Genomic DNA, 24,051 nt, shown 5'->3' with positions numbered 1-24,051 from the left:
GGAAAAACAACCAACTGAAAAACCTCACAAAGATAAGCGTATACAGAGCCGTTGTCATACCCACACTCCTGTTCGGCTCCGAATCATGGGTCCTCTACCGGCACCACCTACGGCTCCTAGAACGCTTCCACCAGCGTTGTCTCCGCTCCATCCTCAACATCCATTGGAGCGCTTACACCCCTAACGTCGAAGTACTCGAGATGGCAGAGGTCGACGGCATCGAGTCCACGCTGCTGAAGATCCAGCTGCGCTGGATGGGTCACGTCTCCAGAATGGAGGACCATCGCCTTCCCAAGATCGTATTATATGGCGAGCTCTCCACTGGCCACCGTGACAGAGGTGCACCAAAGAAAAGGTACAAGGACTGCCTAAAGAAATCTCTTGGTGCCTGCCACATTGACCACCGCCAGTGGGCTGATAACGCCTCAAACCGTGCATCTTGGCGCCTCACAGTTTGGCGGGCAGCAACCTCCTTTGAAGAAGACCGCAGAGCCCACCTCACTGACAAAAGGCAAAGGAGGAAAAACCCAACACCCAACCCCAACCAACCAATTTTCCCTTGCAACCGCTGCAATCGTGTCTGCCTGTCCCGCATCGGACTTGTCAGCCACAAACGAGCCTGCAGCTGACGTGGACTTTTTACCCCCTCCATAAATCTTCGTCCGCGAAGCCAAGCCAAAGATAGTCAAAGTAATGAAGGCTGCTGGGATCATTGAAGATCAGGATTCTGACAGAGTATTTAGAGGTGGTTTGGGAGGAATTGCTAGAGCAGCTTGCATACACACATTTTAAAACACAGAATATTTGCAGGACTTTTGCAAAAATGCAATAAAGTAGCAATGGCAGCAGCTTGCCTGAGAGAGCATGTGATCTTTGTGGGCAGGGACAGAACAGTTTTGCTCTTAGAATGGGAGGGAGTGAAACAGAGAGGAGAGACACAAAAATCAGTTCCAGAAGGACAAAGCTGGCAAACTTTGGAAGGCTGCCTGGTCAAAGGAGAAGACTGGCAGTGTGAAAGGTGACCTGAAAGAAAGAACATCATCTGGAGAATGCTGAAGGGGGCAAGTGTCATCAGCAAGACTGTTTCAGAAGGAATCAGTTGCAGATGTCCTGGAAAAGGAATCTGACTTTTAAAACCAGCAAGAACCCTCCTGAGTGGTAACCACCAAAGACTGGTGAACTTTGTTAATGCTAACTTCTGTGCACAGTACAAGAATTGCCAGCAACCAATGAGTTTGGACTGTGATCCAAATAACTTTTCTAATCTTAAATATACATTACACACACCCGCGCTTAGTATTAGAGGGGGGATTAAGAGGGTTAGGTAGGTTAAGTAAGTAGATTAAGTAAAGTTTAATTCTGTTTTCTTGTTCAAATATAATTAAAAACTACTTTTGCTTAAGTAACCCTGTGTTGTGGTGCATATCTACTGCTGCTGGTTTTTGGGGTCCTCTGGACTCTGTAACAGGATGAACTGGGAGAATTTTTCGATTCATTGAGTATTGCAAAACATGAATGTAACATAACATATATAACATAACAACTTACAGCACGGAAACAGGCCTGATTTCCATCCTGATTTACTATCAAAGGAGTTGTGCATGAAATAGGACTTAATGCATACATTTAATTTAATTTAGACATACAGCACGGTAACAGGCCTTTCTGGCCCACAAGCCTGTGCTGCTCAAATACCCCAATTAATCTACAAACATCTGTAAATTTTGAACGGTGGAAAGAAACCGGAGCACCCAGAGGAAACCCACACAAACACAGGATTCGAACCCCGGTCAATCTTGCTGTTATTAAGCAGGTTCTTTGAGCAGGTTAAAATACCCAAGGGTGCTGACCTTTGCAGAGATGCTGGGATATTGCAATGGACGAGTCACTGATAACCATTTTCCTCTGTGAGCTGAGGATATCGCTGGGGACTGGATGGCCCTTGTCCCACTGGTAACTGTATTAGTTGGAGCTGGATATTTCAGGATGGTGTGTGATAGCATGCAGAGTCTACTGGCATTAAGATGCTTTCAATTTTATGTTTCTGTGACAAATTTGCTAACATATTAACTGAACCATTAAAATTATAATCATTCAAAGCAACCTGACAATAGATCTGAAAGGAATCACGTGTCAGTGGTGAAGGAGATGCTCCAATTACACTCTGGTAATTACAAAGATACAAGCAATGCAATTCTTGATGGACAAGTAGAAGGTTAATGTAAACAAGCTTTGCATCAGAAATGTTTATCTTAGGAGTCACGTGGATAGAGTGAAGGTGCTCAACTGAATGATCTCCCAGTTTGCATCCAGTCTCCCTGAATGTCTTTCGATTGGTTTTCACCGTTTTAAAAATGTTACTGAGGGCTGGATCACAGAAATGTGGAGCTCCAAACAGTGAGTGGGGAGCCACATGAAGGCTTAACCTTCACACTGAAAAGGGTGGCAAACTTGCTCAGAAAGGATGAGTGAACCAAAAGGCTTCTGCTCATTAATCTGAAGTTTTAATTCCATAGCTGTCAGAGCAGAGTTTGAGCCCACTTAGTCCAGGTCTTTTGGGATCTGACCCCATCATTGCCACACTCTCTCTGAAGGAATGGTACTGTGATAAGAACAGTGGAGGGGTGGTGCCCCAGTCTGCTCCACAAGGGTGCATAGGATCGTGTCTTTCAAATCTCCACCTAACTCCAATAAGTTCGCATTTTCTAAAACTGTCAGGAGGCTGTATGGGTGGAATTGAGGAATGGGAAAGGAGTAGTCACATTTATCAGGGTGTATTATAGACCACCTAATGGGGAGCGAGAACGAGAGGAGCAAATTTGTAGGGAGATAGCAGATATTTGTAATAAGCACAGGGTTGTGATAACGGGAGATTTTAATTTTCCAAATAGAGATTGGGAAATACATTCTGTGAAAGGGTTTGAGTTTGTACAATGTGTGCAGGATAGTGTTTTACAGCAATTCGTAGAGGTACCAACTTTAGAAGGGGCAGTATTGGATCTACTGTTGGGGAATGAGGTAGGTCAGGTGATGGAGATATGTGTTGGGGAGCACTTTGGGTTCAGTGATCATAGTGCCAATGTAATTATGGAAAGGGCCTAAGATTGCGGTTTTTGAGTGGGGAAAAGATAGATTTGAGGAGATGAGAAAGGATTTACGAGGAGTGGATTGGAACAATTTGTTTTATGGGAAGGATGTAGTAGAGAAATGGAGGTCTTTTAAAGGTGAGATTTTGAGGGTCCAAAATCTTAATGTTCCTCCAAGACCCTCACCACCCAGGCCCTGCCCTCTTCACTCTGCTACCTTCGGGAAAAAGGTACAGGAGCCTAAAGATGAGCACCCAGTGGCACAAGGGCAGCTTCTTCCCCGCTGCCATCATATTCCTGAATGATCAATGACACTGCTTTACTTTGATGTTTTGTGCACGATATTTTAATTATTGTTGTAAGGTGGTTTATATGAATGTTTGTACTGTGATGCTGCCACAAAGCAACACATTTTGTGACTGGCTCATGACAATAAATTCTGATTCTGATTCAGCACGGTAAAAGGCCATTCTGGCCTATAAGCCCGCGCTGCCCTACGAACCCCATATGGAATGCCCCATATGGAATGTAGGAGGAAACTGGCACACCTAGAGGAAAACCACGGGCAGAACATACAAATTCCTTATAGACATTGGAGGATTTGAACCAAGGTCACTGGAGCTCTAATAGTGTGCTAACTGTTACAGTAACAATGCCACCCCTCTTTGTCTAACTGTGTTCCAGTGAGAGTGAATGTGTTAAATTCCTTCCTCCATTTGCCCAGATATTTGTCGAGTATAGGGATGCTTTAAATCACCCTTAGAAATTCCAGACTGTGCCAGATTCTAATTGACATTTTTATTTCGTTAATGAAACATTGAGTTATAAGATTGCGTTATCAATAACAATATTCACTCATGTGGAAAATGGACTGATGAGAGCCATCCCAAAATTAAAAAATCTACAATTAGAGAACTTACTGTTATATTTTATTTTTAGTTTTTTCCTTTTTAAAAAATTGTTATTAATATTTAAAGTATAAACAATTGAGCAATACAATTATACAATGTATAACATAATTAAAACAAAAGAAAAAAATGTTTTTTCATCAATCAACGTAATTCAAACCTCCAGAGCACATTGAGAATAATATATCAAAGCACAGCATCAAAAAAAAACAACCCAAAGGAGACAAAACCAGAAAAAAAGAAAAGATGAAATTGTGGCATATGCCACAATTTGTGGACAAATGCCATCAAGTTGAAATAAGATGAATAATGAGACCACACCTCAGGTTTCAGCCAGAGAAGAGTAAAAGAGTAATTTATTGACATGCTGTCAGGCTAGATATAGACAAACAACAGGTGACCTGGCGTCATGACATTTGGAGTATGTACTACCTCATGACATTCACGTTAAGTAGGCCAGGGCTTCTTAGCAGACCTACAGGTGCTGGTGAGTCACTATGCTGTAGTGGCAAGTTGCCAGCCTGTTGTGTCTAGCTATCATGAGTTTGGAGCTGGTTCTGTCCATCCCCACCCCACCCCCTTCCCCCCCCCCACCCCACCAGCATACTGCTACAAAATTATAAATTCTTTTCAAGTAAGTTATAACATTTATTTTTATAAAAAGGTTTGCAATTCTCTTCTCCTTCTATAATAATGTTATCAACGTTTACATTATTCAGTTGAACAAAACAGTGATCTGTTATATCATCAAAATCAAAAGAAAGAAAAAAAAGAAAATCCTAAACAAAAAGAGAAAAAAATTAAAACCCTGATGACTAAGCAAAGATATGTGGCAATCAGGTGACACTGACCCGGAACCAGACCGCCCAGCACCAGAGCGTCCAAACACCCTCATTCTCGAGGTTATGACAATAGTCCATGAATGGGCCCCAAGTCTTTAATATTAGAATCTGAAATAGCATATCTAATTTTTTCTGGACTTAGTTAAGACATGATATCACTGAACCATTGTGTATGTGTAGGTGGAGTACTGCCTCTCCAGTTTATCAAAATTGCACATCTGGCTATCAACAAAGTAAAGGATAAAATTCAGTTTTGAGTTGGAGTCAGTAAAACATCATCTTCTTGAAATTATCTGACAAAACAATGAAAGGACAAGGTTCTCATTTGACCTTGAAAATCACTGATATAGTTTGAAAGATGTCTTTCCATATTTTTTCTAGACTAGGGCAAGTCCAGAACATGTGAATCGATGAACCATCACAAACTTTGCATTTGTCATATCGTGGATTTATATCTGAATGAAAATGAGAACATTTAATTTTATACATGTATACTCTATGGACCACTTTAAATTGCACCAAACAGTGTTATGCACGAAAGGAGCTCGTATTCATCAGATTACAAATAGAGTCCCAAACCTCATCAGGGAATGATAAATTCAAATCCTGTTCCTTAACTATTGAGGCTATTCTGTGACAGAGTATATAGAAACGTTTTTAGGAGATAAAGTGGGAAAGGTTTGTTAGAGTAGGTCACATGCAAACACTTTAAAACAGATCTTATTTGAAATACTGGAGACATAGTGGCTTCTCACACCTTTTGGCAAGAGCTTTGAGGAGTGCTCAAGAGTCTTCACTAATGGATTATTATATATCAAGGCAACAGATGAAAGAGCAGGCTGAAGCCGCTGATGTCTTAAAGGAGAATTTGCTGTTGTGAGAGGGTCGTGTAGTTTTGTAAGCAGACAGAGTCAAACGGGCTTTCTCTCAGTCTCAGTGTGTGTGTGAGAGAGAAAGAGACATACAGAGATCACTTGACAGTGTTTCAGCCAGCAAGAGCAGCAGGGAATTTGAACAGGACAAGCTGGCAAGAAGCCTCAGTTTGGAAGATGGCCTTGTCACAGCCCTTGTGGTTCATGCAAGAGGAATGGACTGGCTGTCTAATGTTTCACTTGGAATAAGTGAAACAAAAGGAACTCTGTGGTGACCTGAAAAAAGGAGGTTACCCTGAAGGGGCAAATTTTGTCAGCAAGACACTGAGGTCACTGATGGAAGATCATCAGTTGTGGATGTCCTGGAACAATAAATCTCTCTCTGAAAACCATTCCTGAGAACCTTCCTGAGTGGTAACCATTTACCTTGCAAACACCAAAGCCTGGATCATGTTATATGGCGAGCTCTCCACTGGCCACCGTGACAGAGGTGCACCAAAGAAGAGGTACAAGGACTGCCTAAAGAAATCTCTTGGTGCCTGCCACATTGACCACCGCCAGTGGGCTGATATCGCCTCAAACCGTGCATCTTGGCACCTCACAGTTCGGCGGGCAGCAACCTTCTTTGAAGAAGACCGCAGAGCCCACCTCACTGACAAAAGACAAAGGAGGAAAAACCCAACACCCAACCCCAACCAACCAATTTTCCGCTGCAACCGTGTCTGCCTGTCCCACATTGGACTTGTCTGCCACAAACGGGCCTGCAGCTGACATGGACATTTTACCCCTCCATAAATCTTCGTCCGCGAAGCCAAGCCAAAGAAACCAAAGCCTGGTGAACTTTATACATGTTAAATTCTGTGCAGGGTATAAGAATTGCCTGAAACCAATGAACTTGGAAGAATGAGAAGTGAGATTGGACTGTGAACCAAAGAACTTTTCTGAACTTACACACACATTACATACGTGTGCGCTTAGAATTAGAAGGGGGGTTAAGTTAGGTTAAGTTAATAGTGATACGTTAAACTGTAATTCTATTTTCATGTTTAAAGATAATTAAAAGCAACTTTTGTTTAAGTAACCATTTGTCTTGGTGAATATCTATTGCTGCTGGGTTTTGGGGTCCTCTGGGCTTATAACAATTCTTAAATCCAGCAAATTATTATAAATAATTGATATTGAACCTTTATGAGAAAGTTGTAAATCAAAAGTAAATCAAGAATGCCTCAGGAATTCACGGAAAATCAGAGATCTTTGATTGAACAAAACTCTAACTTGTAAATATCTAAAAAAAATAAGTGTTTGGTAATTACATTTTACCACCAGTTGTTCAAAGGAAGCAAAATTATTTTGAATATAAAGATATTTATAACATTTAATACCTAATCTATGATAGTTCTTAAAAATAGTATCTAGTTAAGAAAATTTGAAGAAATATGGGAAGCCTGACATGTAAGGCATGGATAACTCCACAGGACAGGGCTATTATAACAAAGGTGAGGGACAGGACTGGCAACCCTGGTCCATGCACAGGCGCTACAGGTATGAGATAAGAGAGGACGGCAGCTGTGGTTTTGATTATGGAGAACATTACAATAGAACTTAGAAAGAATATAATATGAGAATGACAGTGACCTAAATGGATTGAATAGAAAGAAGGGGTAGTCACTGAGATAGGATTGTACTCCAGGCCTTCCGACAGTCAGTGGGAAGTAGGGTAGTGAAGGTAAGGATGTAGGGAGGCTGCAGATAACTGCAAGGTTGCCACTGTTGGAAAATGTAACTTCCCTGATATATACTGGGATTACTAGATTGATAAAGGCTTTGATGGGGTGAAATTTGCTCAGTGGGTTCAGGAAAGTTTTTTAAACAAGATGTAAGTGGCTGTAGTAGAGAGGAGGCAACACTGGACCTCCTCTTGGAAAACAAGACAGGGCAAGTGACTTTGAGAGTAGTACCATAACTCTGTTAGTTTTTAAAAGGTTATGGACAAGGAGAGGCTGGTTCACACGCCCAAAACTACGGCAAGGCTAATTTGGATGGCATCAGACAGAAACTTACAGTGGTTAGTTATGAGAGGCTGTAAACAGGTAAAATAATGTCCAGCAAGTGGGAGGCTTCTAAGTTTGAAGTGTACAGGGCTAGCATGTTCCAGGTCAAATGAAGGGGATATTGAGATTCTGGACAAGAAAATGGAGGAAATTTGTTTCCAGTGTGACCAGGTAAATGCCTTGATTATAAGGGATGTTGGAGTACACTTCAGGAAGGCAAAAAGCTTTGGTAGCTAACGTAAAGGAGAATCTGAAAAGACTTTTTCAAGTAATTACAAGCAAAAGGGTGTGGCGGCCTACAATTGAGGAGATCGGGATGGCACATCGCGTGGTGGAAGACGCGGACAGAGATCGCTAAAGCGACTCCCAGGACAACGAAGCGGTGGGGATAGAAGCTGGGGCAGCATCAGACCAACAGCCCTAAAATGACAATGTTTAAGCTGCCCAACTAACTCAGCAAAAACAGGATGGGGAAGAAGTGCATTGATATGCATGGATGTTCCTGCCCGCTATCGTTATTCATATTGATGACTCAGTTAATCAGCAAAAACGGCGGGAACTTGAGCAGTATAAAAACAGCTTTTCCAACCTTAATAACGGAGTGAGCTTAACTTGCCACGCTGTGTGTGTGTGTGTGTGTGTGTGTGTGTGTGTGTGTGTGTGTTTCTTTGAAGAGGTCGGCTATAAGGGTAAAATGGAGAGAATAGGGATCAGGGTGGTTGTCTATGCGTGGATTTAATTGAATACTTCCATCTGTATTTACTATGGAGAACATTTTGGGAGTTCAGAGAAGAGAACAATGATGGCAGGGAACATATCCACATTAAAGAGGTGCTGGCAGACTTAAAGCACATTAGGGTGGATAAATCCCAGGGCCAGACCAAGTGCATCTTAGGATATGTTGAGAAGCTCAGGAAGAACTTCCAGAAGACCAGGTGTAGATATTTGTCACATCATTAGGAATGGGTAAGGTACCAGAAAACCTTGTAACATTACTCAGGAGGTCTGTAAGGACAAGCTAAGAAACATCAATATCAGTAGTGGGAGCATTACTGAGGTGGGGGGCGGGGGGGTGGGTGTCTGAGAGAGGATCCAGATGCATTTGACAAGGCAAGGAGTGATCAGGGAAAGTCACCATAGCTTTGTGTGTGGGAAGTGGTGCTTGATTCAAATATCAAATGTGGGAAACAATTTTTTTTCAAGAGGCGATAAAAAGGATTCAGGAAGGCAGGGAGACAGTCATTGTTGGTGTGTACCTTAGCAAGATATGATCGCATGGATCCAGGGTGAGCTAGCAGTTATCTAGGTGGTAGGAATTAGAGGGTGATTATTTATCAGATTGAAGGCCTGTGACCAATGGTGTGCCACATGGGTCGGAGTTGTTGTTATAATTAAATTAATGACTTGCATAATAATGGAATTGCCATAGTCAGCGAGCCAGTGACACCAAAATTGGTGTTATAGTGGACAGTGATGCAGGTTATCTGGGATTACATCCACCAGAAAAGTGGCCTGAGAAAGGACAGATGGAATTTCACTCCAAGTGAGAAGTTTTGCATTTTGGTAAACAAAACTAACCCAGTTCTTGCACAGAAAATGGGAGAGCCCTGAAGAGTGTTGAGGAATAGAGAGACCTACAAGTTCAGGTACATAGTTCACTGAAAATGGCATAACACATTAACAGGTTGGTAAAGAAGGCTTTTGCCTTAACTCACCAGGTCAACAAGCTTGCCTCCACACCTTCTGTTCTATACCTAATCTCCTCTGGGCTCCTTTCCCATTTTACATACACAGTTTTACCTTAATTTACCTTCATCTTCATAAAGGATCCTGACCTGAAACATTGACAGATCATTTCTACCAATGGATGCTGCCTGACCTGCTGAGCAGCTCATTGCGTGCCCAAGATTCCATCTACTCTTCTTGTGTTCCTTAATGAGAACAGGAGTCACAACATAATGGACACCTGTACAAGATGTTGGAGAGAAAATCTTAGGAACTTCATGCGCAGGATGAAAGGGTGCAGAAAAGATTCACCGGGATGGGAGAGCCTAAGAACAAGGAGAACCTGGGCTGTTTCCCCCATTAATGCTGAGGCGGGACCTTTTAGATATACATAAAATCATGAGGGGCATGAATAAGATGAAATGTCCCAAGGTAGGGGAATCAAGAACTAGAGGGGACAAACCTAAGATGAGGGGAAAAGGATTTAAGGTGGATGTGAGAGGCAGATTTTTCACACTGATGGCTGTGGATAAATGGAATGAGCTGCCAGAAGAAGTGGCAGAGACAGATATAAGGTCAACATTTAAAAGGTGCATGGACAAGAAAAGTTTGAAGGGTTGTGGGCAAAATACAGGCAAATGGGACTCACTCAGCTCGCAACTTGATCGGTGTGGGCAAGTTGGGCTGAAGGGCCTGTTTCCGTGCTTTAGAACTCCATGACTGACTCACTCAGTTTATTCTCATTAGGTGACTATGCACCACTCTGGTAACTATGAGTAAGGAGGGTTGTCATGAACTGAAATACTGCGCACAACTTAATTAATTTTGGTGGGGTGAAAAAGACTGTAATGGTGCAATTTGAAAATTATACAATTATTCTTTTAATATATACCATATAGCAGCAAATCTTGGCCTCTCTGCAACAATCTAACCATGGCCAACAAAACTTTGCAAATCATTGCTAAATCACCCGTAGGGATGCTCTAGACTGCAACAATTTTGCTTCTCACTCAAATCGACTGATAGAAACTGACACACAGGCCAGGTTTACAGTGAGTGATGCATTCGCCACTACTTGATTTTACAGATTTAAGGCAACAAAGATCATGACAACTTGACCAAGGTTGTAACAAATAACCAGACTGAGAGGGCATGAAATGCTTCAGAATAGTCCTTCTTAATGCTGCAGCACAGAAACCAGGTACCAGGCTGTGGTGATGTCATTATACGATGCAGATGGTTTCTTTTCATTGCAAAGAGAACTGCTCTCCTGGAAAGATTCCCCAAAAAAGCCAGAGATTTTCCACACTGATTTCTTTCACAATTCCCACCATAAACCAGGAGCAGTCTTTCCTCTATACATTGCCATGGGTGGATGTCTCTTAATGCGATCCAAGATAAAAGATTTACTTACCAGATCTTGGCTTCAGTCCAAAGGGAGCTGTGGGTGATGGTACGGGAGACAATGTGGGTGTAACTGTGGGAGTCTTCTCGTCATCCTGCAGGATTAATAAAACACAGATCCAGTCTACAATCCCCTCCACCATACATTATGATACACAATACAGATTGTTCACAAAATATTTGATATAGTCAGAATATTTTCTAACTGAAGATGTGTTCACTGACTTGCTGATCATTCTGAATAAAAAGCCAAATGACTGCTTTATAAATACTTTGTGAAGAATTATCCTTTTTCTGGACGCTTTAATCTTAAAATCAAATCTAGGATATAGCATTGATGTGGTAGGATTAATTCTGAATTCAGTTCTTACAAAAAGGTTAAGATAGCATCAGAAATCTTTATCTTAGGAGTCACGTGATGGAGTAGTGGCCGGTAGGGGAACTCCAGCCCTCTCCAGAAAAGTTAAAAAAAGATAGAGAAAAAGCAAAGGTACAAACTTAAAAACCAAAACAAAATGAAAGTAAAAGTGTGAAGAAAATGGCAGCGAAGAAAGAAAAACCAAAAACAACAGGAAGAAAAGAAGAAGGAAAGACGTCGGAAGAAGAAGGTGGCCTTACCTGTCCGAAGAGGCCCGCCGCGGAGAGAGAGGCCGCTCCCACAGGTCAGTGGAGGTCCCGGGCTCGGGTCTACAAAAATGGCTCGCAGAGCCGAGTAAAAGTGCGCAACCGCGCATGAAAAAAAACACACTGACGGGAGGGGGGAACAGCTGAGGAGTCGATCTCCACAGCTGAGAGAGACACCTGCAGCACAGCAGCAGGTGCAGAACACAGGCAATAACGACAACAAGAAAGAAGAGGGTAAAAAGAAAACAAGGAAACAACAGATGGTCAACCCAGAGGAAGAAGAACAGAAAGAAGTGGAAGAAGAAGAGAAAAGCAAGACAATGGATGTATCTTTTTTTAAAGAATATATGGAATCAGTGAAAGAATGGCAATTACAAGAATTTGATGAGATAAAAAGAAGAATTAAGAATGCAGAAGAAAGAATGAATAAAATGGAAGTGGCCATATCAGAATTGGCAAAAAGAGTGGAAAATATGGAAAAACGAGAAACATTTGTAGATATGGAAGTAAAAGACTTAAAGAGAAATTAGAGGAATCTAATAAAAAAGCTAAAGAGGCACAGGAGCTGTTAGAAGATAGATATAATAGAAAACTATAATAGAAGAAATAATATAACGATAGTGGGCCTTAAGGAAGATGAAGAAGACAAGAATATGAGAGAATTTATAAAAGATTGGATCCCCAGGGTCCTGGGAAGACCAGAATTACAGGAAGAAATAGAAATAGAGAGGGCACATAGAACTTTAGCCCCGAAACCACAACCGCAGCAAAAACCAAGATCCATTTTAGTAAAATTCTTAAGATATACAACAAGAGAAAATATATTGGAGAAAGCAATGAAGAAAGTAAGAGAGGACAAAAAGCCACTGGAATATAAAGGTCAAAAAAATTTTTTCTATCCAGACATAAGTTTTGAACTCCTGAAGAAGAGGAAGGAGTTCAATACAGCGAAAACGATCTTATGGAAAAAAGGATATAAATTTATGTTAAGGTACCCAGCGGTACTTAAAATAATTATTCCAGGGCAACAAAACAGACTATTCTCGGATCCAGAGGAAGCAAGGAAATTTGCAGAACAACTACAAAACAAGCAGAGAGATGAAGACATGTAATAAGAGTAAAAATGACCACGATCTATATGTATGTGTGTAAAGGGGTATATGTGTCTATATATATATAGTGTGCATACATGAATGTATCCGTATTTAGAGGAAAATATATAGAGTATAGACAAGAATTAACAAGGGAGGGAAATGGAATAGAGGGAATAAGGAGGGAATTAAAAGAGTGACCTTTGTTACATATGAAAATTGAAATCTTTTCTGGGGGGGGCTGGGTGGGGAGGAGTTACGGTCACTGCAAAATCAGCTGACGTTTGCGAGTGAATTCGCAAATCCAAATGGAGAGGGGAGATGTGGTTGTCTGATAAGGGATAAAGGACAACTCAGGAGGGGGAGGGGAGAATGGGGTTAAAGAAGTTTTAAATAGGAGAATAGGGAAAATGTTTGATGTTTTAGAAATGTTGTCTTATAAAGTGTTCAAAACAAGAAAGCAGAAATGGATAAGAAGGAAAGGTAATGATGGAGAAACGGAAAGGGAAGATAAACAAAGTATAAAATGGCTACGCTAAACTATATGACTTTAAATATTAATGGAATACATAATCAAATTAAAAGGAAGAAACTGCTAAATTTACTGAAAAAAGAAAAAATTGATATAGCATTTGTGCAAGAAACACATTTAACTGAATTGGAGCACAAGAAATTAAAGAGAGATTGGGTAGGACACGTAACAGCAGCGTCGTATAATTCAAAAGCAAGAGGAGTAGCTATATTAATTAGTAAAAATGTGCCAATTAAAATAGAAGAGGAAATAATAGATCCAGCAGGGAGAAATGTAATGATAAAATGTCAGATATATTCGGAGTTTTGGAATCTACTCAATGTATATTCACCTAACGAAGAAGATCAAAAGTTTATGCAAGATATTTTTTTGAAGATAGCAGATACGCAAGGGAACATATTAATAGGAGGGGATTTCAACCTGAATTTGGATTCAAATATGGACAAAACTGGGAAAAAAATTAACAGAAAGAACAAAGTAACCAAATTTATAATTAAATCGATGGAAGAAATGCAACTTTTGGATATATGGAGGAAACAACACCCAAAGGAAAAGGAATATTCATATTACTCGGCGAGACATAAAACATACTCAAGAATAGACCTATTTTTGTTATCAGCTCGTATGCAAGATAGAGTAAGAAAAACAGAATATAAAGCTAGAATATTATCGGACCATTCACCCTTAATATTGACAATAAAGTTAGAGGACATCCCTCCAAGAATGTATAGATGGTGATTAAACTCCATGTTACTCAAAAGGCAGGATTTTAGAGAATTAATTGAAAGACAAATTAAAATGTATTTTGAAATAAACACGGAATCAGTGAAAGATAAGTTTATACTATGGGATGCAATGAAAGCGTTCATTAGAGGGCAAATAATAAGTTATGTAACCAAGATGAAGAAGGACTATAATCAGGAAACAGAGCAGTTGGAAAGGGAAATAGTAAATATAGAAAAAGAATTAGCAATGAAGGAAGATACAACTAAAAGAAGAGAATTGGCAGATAAAAAAATAAAATATGAAACACTACAAACATATAAGGTGGAGAAGAATATAATGAAGACAAAACAGAAATATTATGAACTAGGGGAAAAAACGAACAAAATTCTAGCATGGCAGCTTAAGACAGAACAAGCTAAGAAAATGGTATTGGCATCAAGGAAAAAAGACAAACAAATCACATATAATCCAAAGGAGATCAAGGAAAACTTTAGAGAATTCTATGAACAATTATACCAAACTGAAAAAGAAGGGAAAGAAGGGAAAATAGATGAATTTCTAACTAAAATTGAACTACCAAAACTACAAATAGAGGAACAAAATAAATTAACAAAACCATTTGGAATAGTAGAAATACAAGAGATAATAAAAAAATTACCAAATAATAAAACACCAGGAGAGGATGGATTCCCAATAGAATTCTATAAAACATTTAAAGATTTATTAATTCCTCCCCTCCTGGAAGTAATCAACCAGATTGATAAAACACAAAGCTTACCAGATTCATGTAAAACATCAATAATTACAGTAATACTAAAGCAAGGGAAAGATCCACTCGCACCAGCGTCATATAGACCAATATCTTTACTTAACACAGATTATAAGATAATAGCTAAACTATTAGCAAACAGATTAGCAGAGTATGTACCGAAAATGGTAAACCTAGACCAAACTGGATTTATTAAAAAAAGACGCACAACAGACAATATTTGTAAATTTATTAACTTAATTCATGCAGTAGAAGGGAGTAAAGCGCCAACAGTAGCAGTTGCTTTAGACGCAGAGAAGGCCTTTGACAGAGTAAAATGGAATTATTTATTCAAAGTATTGCAAAAATTCAGTTTACCAGAGAAGTATATTAATTGGATTAAAGCATTATATAAGGGACCATTGGCGAAAGTGACAGTAAATGGATATATATCAAAGCAATTTAACTTAAGCAGGTCAACACGGCAGGGATGCCCACTATCACCTTTATTGTTCACATTAGCTATAGAACCACTAGCAGAATTGATAAGAACAGAAAATAATATAAAAGGGATAAAAATAAAAGACAAGGAATATAAAATCAGTTTATTTGCGGATGATGTTATAGTATACTAAACAGAACCAGAACTATCAATAAAAGAATTATATAAGAAATTGAAGGAATATGGAGAAGTGTCGGGTTACAAGATTAACGTAAATAAAAGTGAAGCAATACCTATGAACAATGCGGATTTCTCAAAATTTAAGAAGGAATCACCATTCAGATGGAAAATGCAAGCAATAAGATACCTAGGTATACAAATAAATAAAAATCTCGGCCAACTATATAAACTCAATTCTTATCCACTAATGAAAAAATTACAGGACGATTTAGAGCATTGGAAAGATTTACCACTAACACTAATAGGAAGGATAAACTGTATTAAAATGAACATTTTTCCAAGGATATTATACCTATTTCGGCATTGCCAATACACTTGACAGAGAAATTCTTCAAGGAGTTAAAGAAAATAATAAGGAAATTTTTATGGAGGGGGGGGGAGACCGAGGATAGCACTAGATGAATTAAGAGAGTGGTATAAACAAGGAGGCTTACAACTGCCAAACTTTAAAAATTATTATAGAGCCGCACAATTAAGATACCTATCAGATTTTTATCAAACAAGGGAAAAGCCAGATTGGACTAGATTAGAATTAGATAAAATAGGGGAAAAGATACCTGAACACATATTATATAAATGGGATGAAAAATTGGTACAACATAGAAGTTCTCCAGTGTTACATCATCTACTCAATATTTGGAAGAAGAGTTCATGTAGAAAGAAATAAAACAAATTATCAATTACCAAAACTAATATTGACGCAAAATAAGTTACTCCCTTTTACAATAGATAACCTTTCCTTTAGAGAATGGGAGAAAAAAGGGATCAAAAGAATAGAAAATTGTTTTTCAGGAAATAGATTATTATCCTTTGAACAAATGAAAGATAAATACAATATAACTCAAGATATAGTGCTGGCATATTACCAATTGAGATCCTACTTGAAGGACAAATTAGGAAGCAGTCTGAGTTTACCAGAGGGAAGTAACTTTGAATATGTGATTACAGATACAATGATAATCAAAAGATTTATAACAAATATGTATATTAAACTGCAAGAAAAGGAGAATGAGGAAACAAATGGTAAAACTAAACAAAAATGGGAACAAGATTTAAATATAAAGATTAAAAAGGAAACATGGGAGAAGTTATGTTCTGGAACGATGAGAAATACAATAAATACGAGGTTACGTATGATACAATATAACTGGATACACAGGCTATACATTACACCTCAAAAGTTAAATAAATGGGACCCAACAGTATCTGATAGATGTTTTCGATGTAAAAAAGAAATGGGAACAACAATTCATGCAATCTGGACATGTGAGAAAGTAGAAAAATTTTGGGAAGATCTAAACCAAATATTAAATAAAATTACAGAAAACAATATACCAAAGAATCCAGAGATCTTCCTCCTAAGTAACATAAAAAACAAAAAATTTGGAATTGATTTGGATGATGCACAAAAAAGATTTGTTAAGATAGCTCTAGCCGTAGCAAAAAAATGTATTATGTCAACCTGGAAATCGGAAGATAATTTGAAAATACAACAATGGTATTTAGAAATGAATAAATGTATTCCATTAGAAAAAATAACATATAGTTTAAGAAATAATATTGAAATATTTGAACAAATATGGGAGCCTTACATGAAACACAATAGCAAAAACCTACCGGGGACATTCACTACCTAAATTAACAAAAGGAGAAGGAAATGAAAAGAATTGACTCAGTGGAATTTCTTGTTTATTTTTATTGAATGACAACATTGTTTGACTGGTTTAATTTATCCTAGATTTTGTACTTTAAATGGACGGGAGGGGGGAGGTAGGGAGGGTGGGATGGGAGGAGTGGGGGGGGGAGAAAATGGCACTGTATATATTTGAAAAGGAAAAAGTAAGTATCATGGTTAATGTGGTTTATTGTGTGAAAAATAAAAAAAATTAAAAAAAAAAGAAATGTTTATCTTTATTTTTACTCTTATTGGACTAATATTTGCACCAGATATTGGTGGACATTCTAAGCGGAGTTGAGATTTTTGGGGATAAAAATTACAAACATTTTATCGTCAAAAGAACTAACTCCATGGGTAATTAAGAAATAGAGCAATTTTCAGATGAAGCAGGGAGAGATACGTGCTCTTTTCATTCCATTCGGGGACTGCGAAAGTGGGCTGTACAGGAGTGGAGAAGCCACAGTGTGAGAGGTACGTGCTCTTTTCAATCTCTGCATTGGCCAATTAGCTGTAGTCAATAAAAAGCAGGGAAGCTCAAGCAGAGCAGCCAGTGTGTGAAGGCCCAGTTTAGGACTGGAGAGTTGGAGGCTTTGGAGAACAGAGGCTGAAGATGTACAACAGGTAAGGGAGATGCAGTGGATACTATGTATTTGGATTATCAAAAGGCCTTTGCTGCAAATGAGGCTACTTCACAAGATAACATAAAACGTACTAGCATGGCTAGAGCTTTGGCTGATTGGCTGGAAGCAGAGAGTCAGAATACAGGGTTCATATTCTGGTTGGCTGTTAGTTGCTTGTGGTATCCCACAGGGACCAGTATTGGGGCCACTTCTTCTTATGTTGTATATTAAAGATTTAGATGATGGAATGAATGGCTTTGTGGCTGAGTTTGCAGATGATATGAAGTGAGGTGGAGGAACAAATAGTGTAAACTGGGAGGCTGCGGAAGGATTTAGACAGATGAGGAGACTGGGCAGAGAAATGGCAAATGAAATATACTGTCAGAAAGTATACAGTCATGCACTTTGGTGGAAAAAATAAACAAGCAGACTATTTTTTAAATGGCGAAAAAATTGAAAATACCCAGATGCAAAGGAACCTTGCAGTCCTCGTGCAGGATAACCTGAGGGTAAATATACAGGTTGAGACGGTGAAAAAGGCAATTTCAATGCTGGCTTTCATTTCAAGGGAAATCGAATATAAGAGCAGGGATGTGATGTGGAGGCTTTATAAGACACCAGTGAGACCTCACCTGGAGTATTGTGAGCAGTTTTGGGCTCCTCATTTAAGAAAGGATGTGATAACGCTGGAGAAGAATCAAAGGTGGTTCACCAGGATGATTCCAGGAATGAAAGGATTATCCTACGATGAGCGCTTCAAAGCTCTTGGTCTGTATTCGTTGGAATTTAGAAGATTGAGGGGGAATCTCATTAAAATATTTGAATGATGAAAGACATGGGCAGAATAGGTGTAGAAAGGTAGTTTCCCATAGTTGAAAAATCTTGGACTAGAGGGCACAACTTCAGGATTAAAGGATGTCCACTTGGAACAGAGATGCCTAGGTATTTATTCAGCCAAAGTAAGCTAAATCTGTGGAATTTGTTGCCACAGGCGGTCATGGAGGCCAGGTCATTGGATGTATTTAAGGCAGTGATTGATAGGTTCTTGATTAGCCAGGGCATTAAAGGTTATGGGGAGGAGGGCAGGCAGTGGGGCTGATTGCAAGGGTGAGCAGCCAAATGTCACGGTGTGAGTTGGTACTAATGACATAGATAGAAGTGGGATGAGGTCCTGAAGAGTGAATGTAGGGAATTAGAAAGGAAACTGAAAAGCAAGACCTTAAGGGTGGTAATCTTGAGATTACTGTCTATGCCACACGCCAGTGAGGGTAGAAATAGGAAGTTGTGGTGGATGATTGCGTGGTTGAAGAGTTGGGGAAGGGGTTCAGATTTCTGTATTTTCGGGATCTCTTATGGTTAAGGCCTTACCTGTACAAAAAGGTTGGGCTGCACCTAAAGTGGAGGGGGACCAAATGGCAGGCAGGTTTGCTGGAGCTGTTGGGGAGGGTTGAAACCAATTTGGCAAGGGGGGGGTGGTGGGAATCAAAGTGTGAGTGCAGAGATTAGAGCAGAAGATGATGCAATGTGTTGTGGGTTTGTGAGGAACAACAAGCAGGGGAGGAGGTCAGTTGTTGGGTTTGAAATGTGTCTATTTCAATGCAAGGAGTATTTTTTCTTTCTTTGTCTTGGCTTTGCGGACGAAGATTTATGGAGGGGTAATGTCCACGTCAGCTGCAGGCTCGTTTGTGGCTGACAAGTCTGATGCGGGACAGGCAGACATGGTTGCAAGGGAAAATTGGTTGGTTGGGGTTGGGTGTTGGGTTTTTCCTCCTTTGTCTTTTGTCAGTGAGGTGGGCTCTGCGGTCTTCTTCAAAGGAGGTTGCTGCCCGCCGAACTGTGAGGCGCCAAGATGCACGGTTTGAGGCAATATCAGCCCACTGCCGGTGGTCAATGTGGCAGGCACCAAGAGATTTCTTTAGCCAGTCCCTTTATCTCTTCTTTGGTGCACCTCTGTCTCGGTGGCCAGTGGAGAGCTCCCCATATAACACGATCATGGGAAGGCAATGGTCCTCCATTCTGGAGACGTGACCTACCCAGCGCAGATTGATCTTCAGCAGCGTGGATTCAATGCAAGGAATATTACCATTAACTATTAAACAGATGTTCTTACAGCATGGATCAGTACATGGACTAGCAATGCTGTGGCCATGGCAGAATTGGGCTGATGCAAGGATAGGAGTATTTAATGCAGGTACCGGGGTTAGATGCTTTAAACGGACAGGATGGGGGTGGGGGGGGGGGTTAAGAGGAGGGAGAGTAGCATTACTGGTCAAGGACAGTATCACAGCCGCAGAAATAGAGGATGCTGTGGAGAGTGTCTACTGAGTAGGTGCAGGTTAAAATCAGAAATAGGAAGGAGCAATCACTGTATTGGGAGGATTCTATAAGCCCCAAATAGCCTTGGGATAATGAGGAACAGATAAGCAGGCAGATTTTGGAATGGAGCAGAAATTACAAGGTTGCTATAGGAGATTTCAACTTCCCTATTATTGACTGGCACCTCCTGACTGCAAGAGGAATAGATGGAGCAGAATTGCCAGATGCGCCCAAAAAGGATTTCTGACACAGTATGTGGACCGGCTGACTAGAGCGGCCAGACTGGATCTGGTACTGGGTAATGAAGCTGGTCAGGTGGGAGAACATTTCAGTGATAGTGACCACAACTCCCCAAGCTCTATCATTGCTATGGACAAGGATAAAAGCAGACATAATGGGAAAGTGTTTAATTGGGAAAGGGCTAATTATAATGGGATGAATTAGGAAGTAAGGAGAGGAAATTGAGAATGGATGATCTTGGGAGAAAACACAGATGTAATTGGAGGATACTTAGGACCACTTGCATGGGGTTCTGGATAAGTTTTCCCCACTAAGACAGGGAAAAGATGGAAGATATTGCAGCCTCCACCAACACTCCTGGCAGGGAATTGAACGCAATAGTCTAAGTGTGGTCTTACCTGAAATCAATCCCAAACTAATGAAGCCCAGCATCCCATATTCCTTCTTAACTATCCAATCAACCTGTGCAGAATGTATGATTTCTGAGAGATGTAAGGATTTGGACCCCAAGGTTCCTCTATTCCTTCAGACTGTTAATATCTAAACATTAACCTTGTACTCTGCTTTCAGCTTTGTCCTTCCAAAGTGCATCACCTCATACTTCTCCAGATTGAACTTCATCTGCCACATTTCCACCTGACTCTGCATTCTGTCTATATCCCTTTGTTACCTACAATAACCTTCAACACTATCCACAACTCCTCCAAACTTCGTATCATCTGCAAACTTGCTGACTCATCATTCCACCTAGGTTACTTATAAAAATCACAAAGAGTAGGGGTCTGAGGACAGATCGCTGCAGAACTCTACTAATCACTAGCCAGGATGGAACTTAAGAAAGGACTTGGGAGAATTCAAGTGGGGCACGAGAAAGCCTTGGCAAGTAGGAGTAAGGAAAATCTTGCATGTAGAGAGTGAAGATAGGGCCGCTTAAGGATATAGGAGGCAACATGTGCCTGGAGTTGAAGAGATTGGGGAGGTCTTAAGTGAATACTTTGCTTCAGTATGCATCAGAGAAAAGGACTTTGGTCAAGGTGAGGTCAGAATAGAACAGGTTTATATTGAGATTAAGAAAGAGGAAATGCTGAATCTCAAAAACATTAGGATTTATAAGACCCTGGGGATCACAAGAAAAAGGAACTGAAGCAGGCCATTTGGCCCATCAAGTCTGCTCTGTGAAACCTCCCTGAGCTAAACTGTTCTTGCATCTAGTTCCAAGTTCCGGCCTTGTCTCCATATCCCATGATACCCTGACTAATTAGATTCCTATCAATTTCCCCTTAAATTCCCCCAGTGATCTGGTCTCCACAGCTGCACGTGGCTACAAATTTCACTACCCTCTGGCTAAAGAAATGTCTCCTCGTCTCTGTTGTATATTGGTACTTTTTAATTCAAAGACCTCTTGTCCTGGAATCACCCAACAGGGGAACCATCTTATTTACATCTATTCTGAACAATCCATTCATTATTGGAAATGTTTCTATGAGATTCCCTCTCATTCTTCCATATTCTAATGAATAGGGTCCAAGAGCCCCTAGGAGTTCCTCATATGTTATCCTTCTCATTCCTGGAATCGTTCTGGGAAACCTCCTCTGTCCCCTCTCGAACCTTGCTCTATCCTTTCTAAGATATGGGGCCCAAAACTCCACACAGTTCTCCAAATGAGGTCTCACCAGTGCCCCACAGTCTCATCGACACCTCTTTATTCTTATACACAATTCCCTTTGAAACGAATGCCAACATAGCATTTGCCTTCTTTACCGTCGATCCAACCTGGTGATCAACTTTCAGGTTATCCTGCATGAGCACCCCCAAGTCCCTTTGTACGTCTGAGGTTTGAATTTTCTTCCCATCCAAATAATAATCGACTGTCTATTTCCTCGACCAAAACGCACAACCGTGCATTTCTCAACATTATATCTCATCTGCCATTTCTTAGCCCATTCTCCTAAGCCTTCCAAGTCTCTCTGCAAGCTTTCGATTTCTTCTACACTTTGTACTCTACCACCAATCTTGGTGTCATCCGAGAACTTTGCCACAAAACCATTTAATCCATAATCTAAATAATTAATATAAAAAGAAGGAGACCCAACACTGACCCTTGCAGAACGCCACTAGCAACAGGCAACCAGAATAGGATCCCTTTATTCCCACTCTTTGCTTCCTGCCCATCAGCCAATGTTCTAACCAATCTATTATTTTTCTGGTAATTCCATGTGCTCTCATCTTATTGACCAGCCTCTTATGCGGCACCTTATCTAAGGCCATTTGAAAATCCAAATACACAACATCCACAGCCACTCCCTTGTCCATCCCACTTGAGATTTCCTCAAAACATTCCATTGGGTTGGTCAGGCAGGATCTTCCCTTCATGAACCCATGTTGGCTTGGACCTCGAAGAATTCCATAACCTCGTCCTTGAGGATCGACTCCAATATCTTTTCAACTACTGAAGTCAGACTAATAGGCCTATAATTTCCTTTTTTCTGCCTCCCTCCTTTCTTAAACAGCGAAACTACATTGGTGACTTTCCAATCCTCGGGAACCATGCTTGAGTCGATTGATTTCTGTAAAATCAATTCCAATGCCTCTGCAATCTCCAAGGCCACCTGCTTCAGAACTTGTGGGTGCACCTCATCTGGTCTCGGAAACTTGCTTACTTTTAGACAATTCATCTTACTAAGCACCATCTCCCTCATAATCCTGACTGTATTTAATTCTATTACTGGAGTCCTGTGAATATCAGCTCTATTGCTAGTGTCCTCCACAGTGAAGACTGAAGCAAAATATCCATTTAGCTCCTCTGTTATCTCCTTGTCACCGATTACAATTTCTCTAGCTTCATTTTCAATCGGCCCTAAATTTTGCCTGCAATGGAGAGCAGCGTGATTCCCCTGTAGTTTGAGCAGTCTGATTTCTCGCCTTTGTTTTTGTACAGGGTGATGATGATGGCATCACGAAGGTCCTGAGGCAGTTTTCCTTGGTCCCAGCAAAGCTTGAAAAACTCATGCAGTTTGGCATGCAGAGTTTTGCCACCAGCCTTCCAGACCTCAGGGGGGATTCCATCCATAACTGCTGCTTTGCCACTTTTCAGTTGTTCAATTGCCTTATATGTCTCTTCCTGGGTGAGGACCTCATCCAGCTCTAGCCTTAGGGGCTTTTGAGGGAGCTGGAGCAGGGCGGAATCTTGGACTGAGCGGTTGGCACTGAAAAGAGATTGGAAGTGTTCTGACCATCGGTTGAGGATGGAGATCTTGTCGCTGAGGAAGACTTTGCCGTCTGAGCTGCGCAGCGGGCTTTGGAGTTGGGGTGAGGGGCCGTACACAGCCTTTAGAGCCTCGTAAAAACCCCTGAAGTCACCAATGTCCGTGCTGAGCTGGGTTCGTTTGGCGAGGCTAATCCACCACTCATTTTGGATCTCCCGGAGTTTGCGCTGAAGATGGCTGCATGCGCGACGGAAGGCTTGTTTCTTCTCTGGCCAGGACGGCTTTGTAAGGTGAGCCTGGTGGGCAGCTCACTTCTTTGCCAGCAGCTCCTGGATTTCCTGGCTGTTTTCGTCGAACCAGTCCTTGTTTTTCCTGGAGGAGAAGCCCAGTACCTCTTCAGTGGATTGCAGTATGGTAGTCTTCAGCTGTTCCCAGAGGGTTTCAGGGGACGAGTCCGTGAGGCGGATTGCATCCTCGAGCTTTGTTTGGAGTTTGCCTGGAAGTTTCGTCTCACTCTGTCTGACTGCAGGTTTCCAACATTGAACCTCTTTCTGGGGGCTTGAAGTGAAGGTTGAGCTTGCAGCGAACCATCCGATGGTCAGTGTGGCATTCCACGCTGGGCATGACCCTGGTGTGGAGCTCATCTCGTTTATCTCTTTCTTGCACCAGTTCATAGTCCAGGAGGTGCCAGTGTTTGGAT

At 40.7% G+C, this 24,051-nt stretch overlaps 1 protein-coding gene across 13 annotated transcripts in view; it reads right to left on the bottom strand.

Moving 5' to 3' along the window:
• lrch1 (leucine-rich repeats and calponin homology (CH) domain containing 1) overlaps positions 1–24,051 on the bottom strand; it is a 415,951-nt gene that overhangs the window by 44,060 nt on the left and 347,840 nt on the right. For 12 of the 13 annotated variants that reach the window (XR_011341921.1, XR_011341922.1, XR_011341923.1 and 9 more), the window contains one exon: positions 10,899–10,983. Coding sequence is in view for 9 of the 13 variants with exons in the window: in XM_069890277.1 (XP_069746378.1) it covers positions 10,899–10,983 (85 nt within the window). In the remaining 4 variants the exon portion in view is untranslated. Of the gene's footprint in view, positions 1–4,675; positions 5,292–10,898; positions 10,984–24,051 lie in introns of those variants that run through there. The other variant, XM_069890282.1, reaches the window with a different exon arrangement.

This window comes from Narcine bancroftii, chromosome 7 (genome assembly GCF_036971445.1).
Source record: "Narcine bancroftii isolate sNarBan1 chromosome 7, sNarBan1.hap1, whole genome shotgun sequence".
Classification (NCBI taxonomy): Eukaryota; Metazoa; Chordata; class Chondrichthyes; order Torpediniformes; family Narcinidae; genus Narcine; species Narcine bancroftii.
This window is presented reverse-complemented; position numbering and strand designations above follow the sequence as displayed.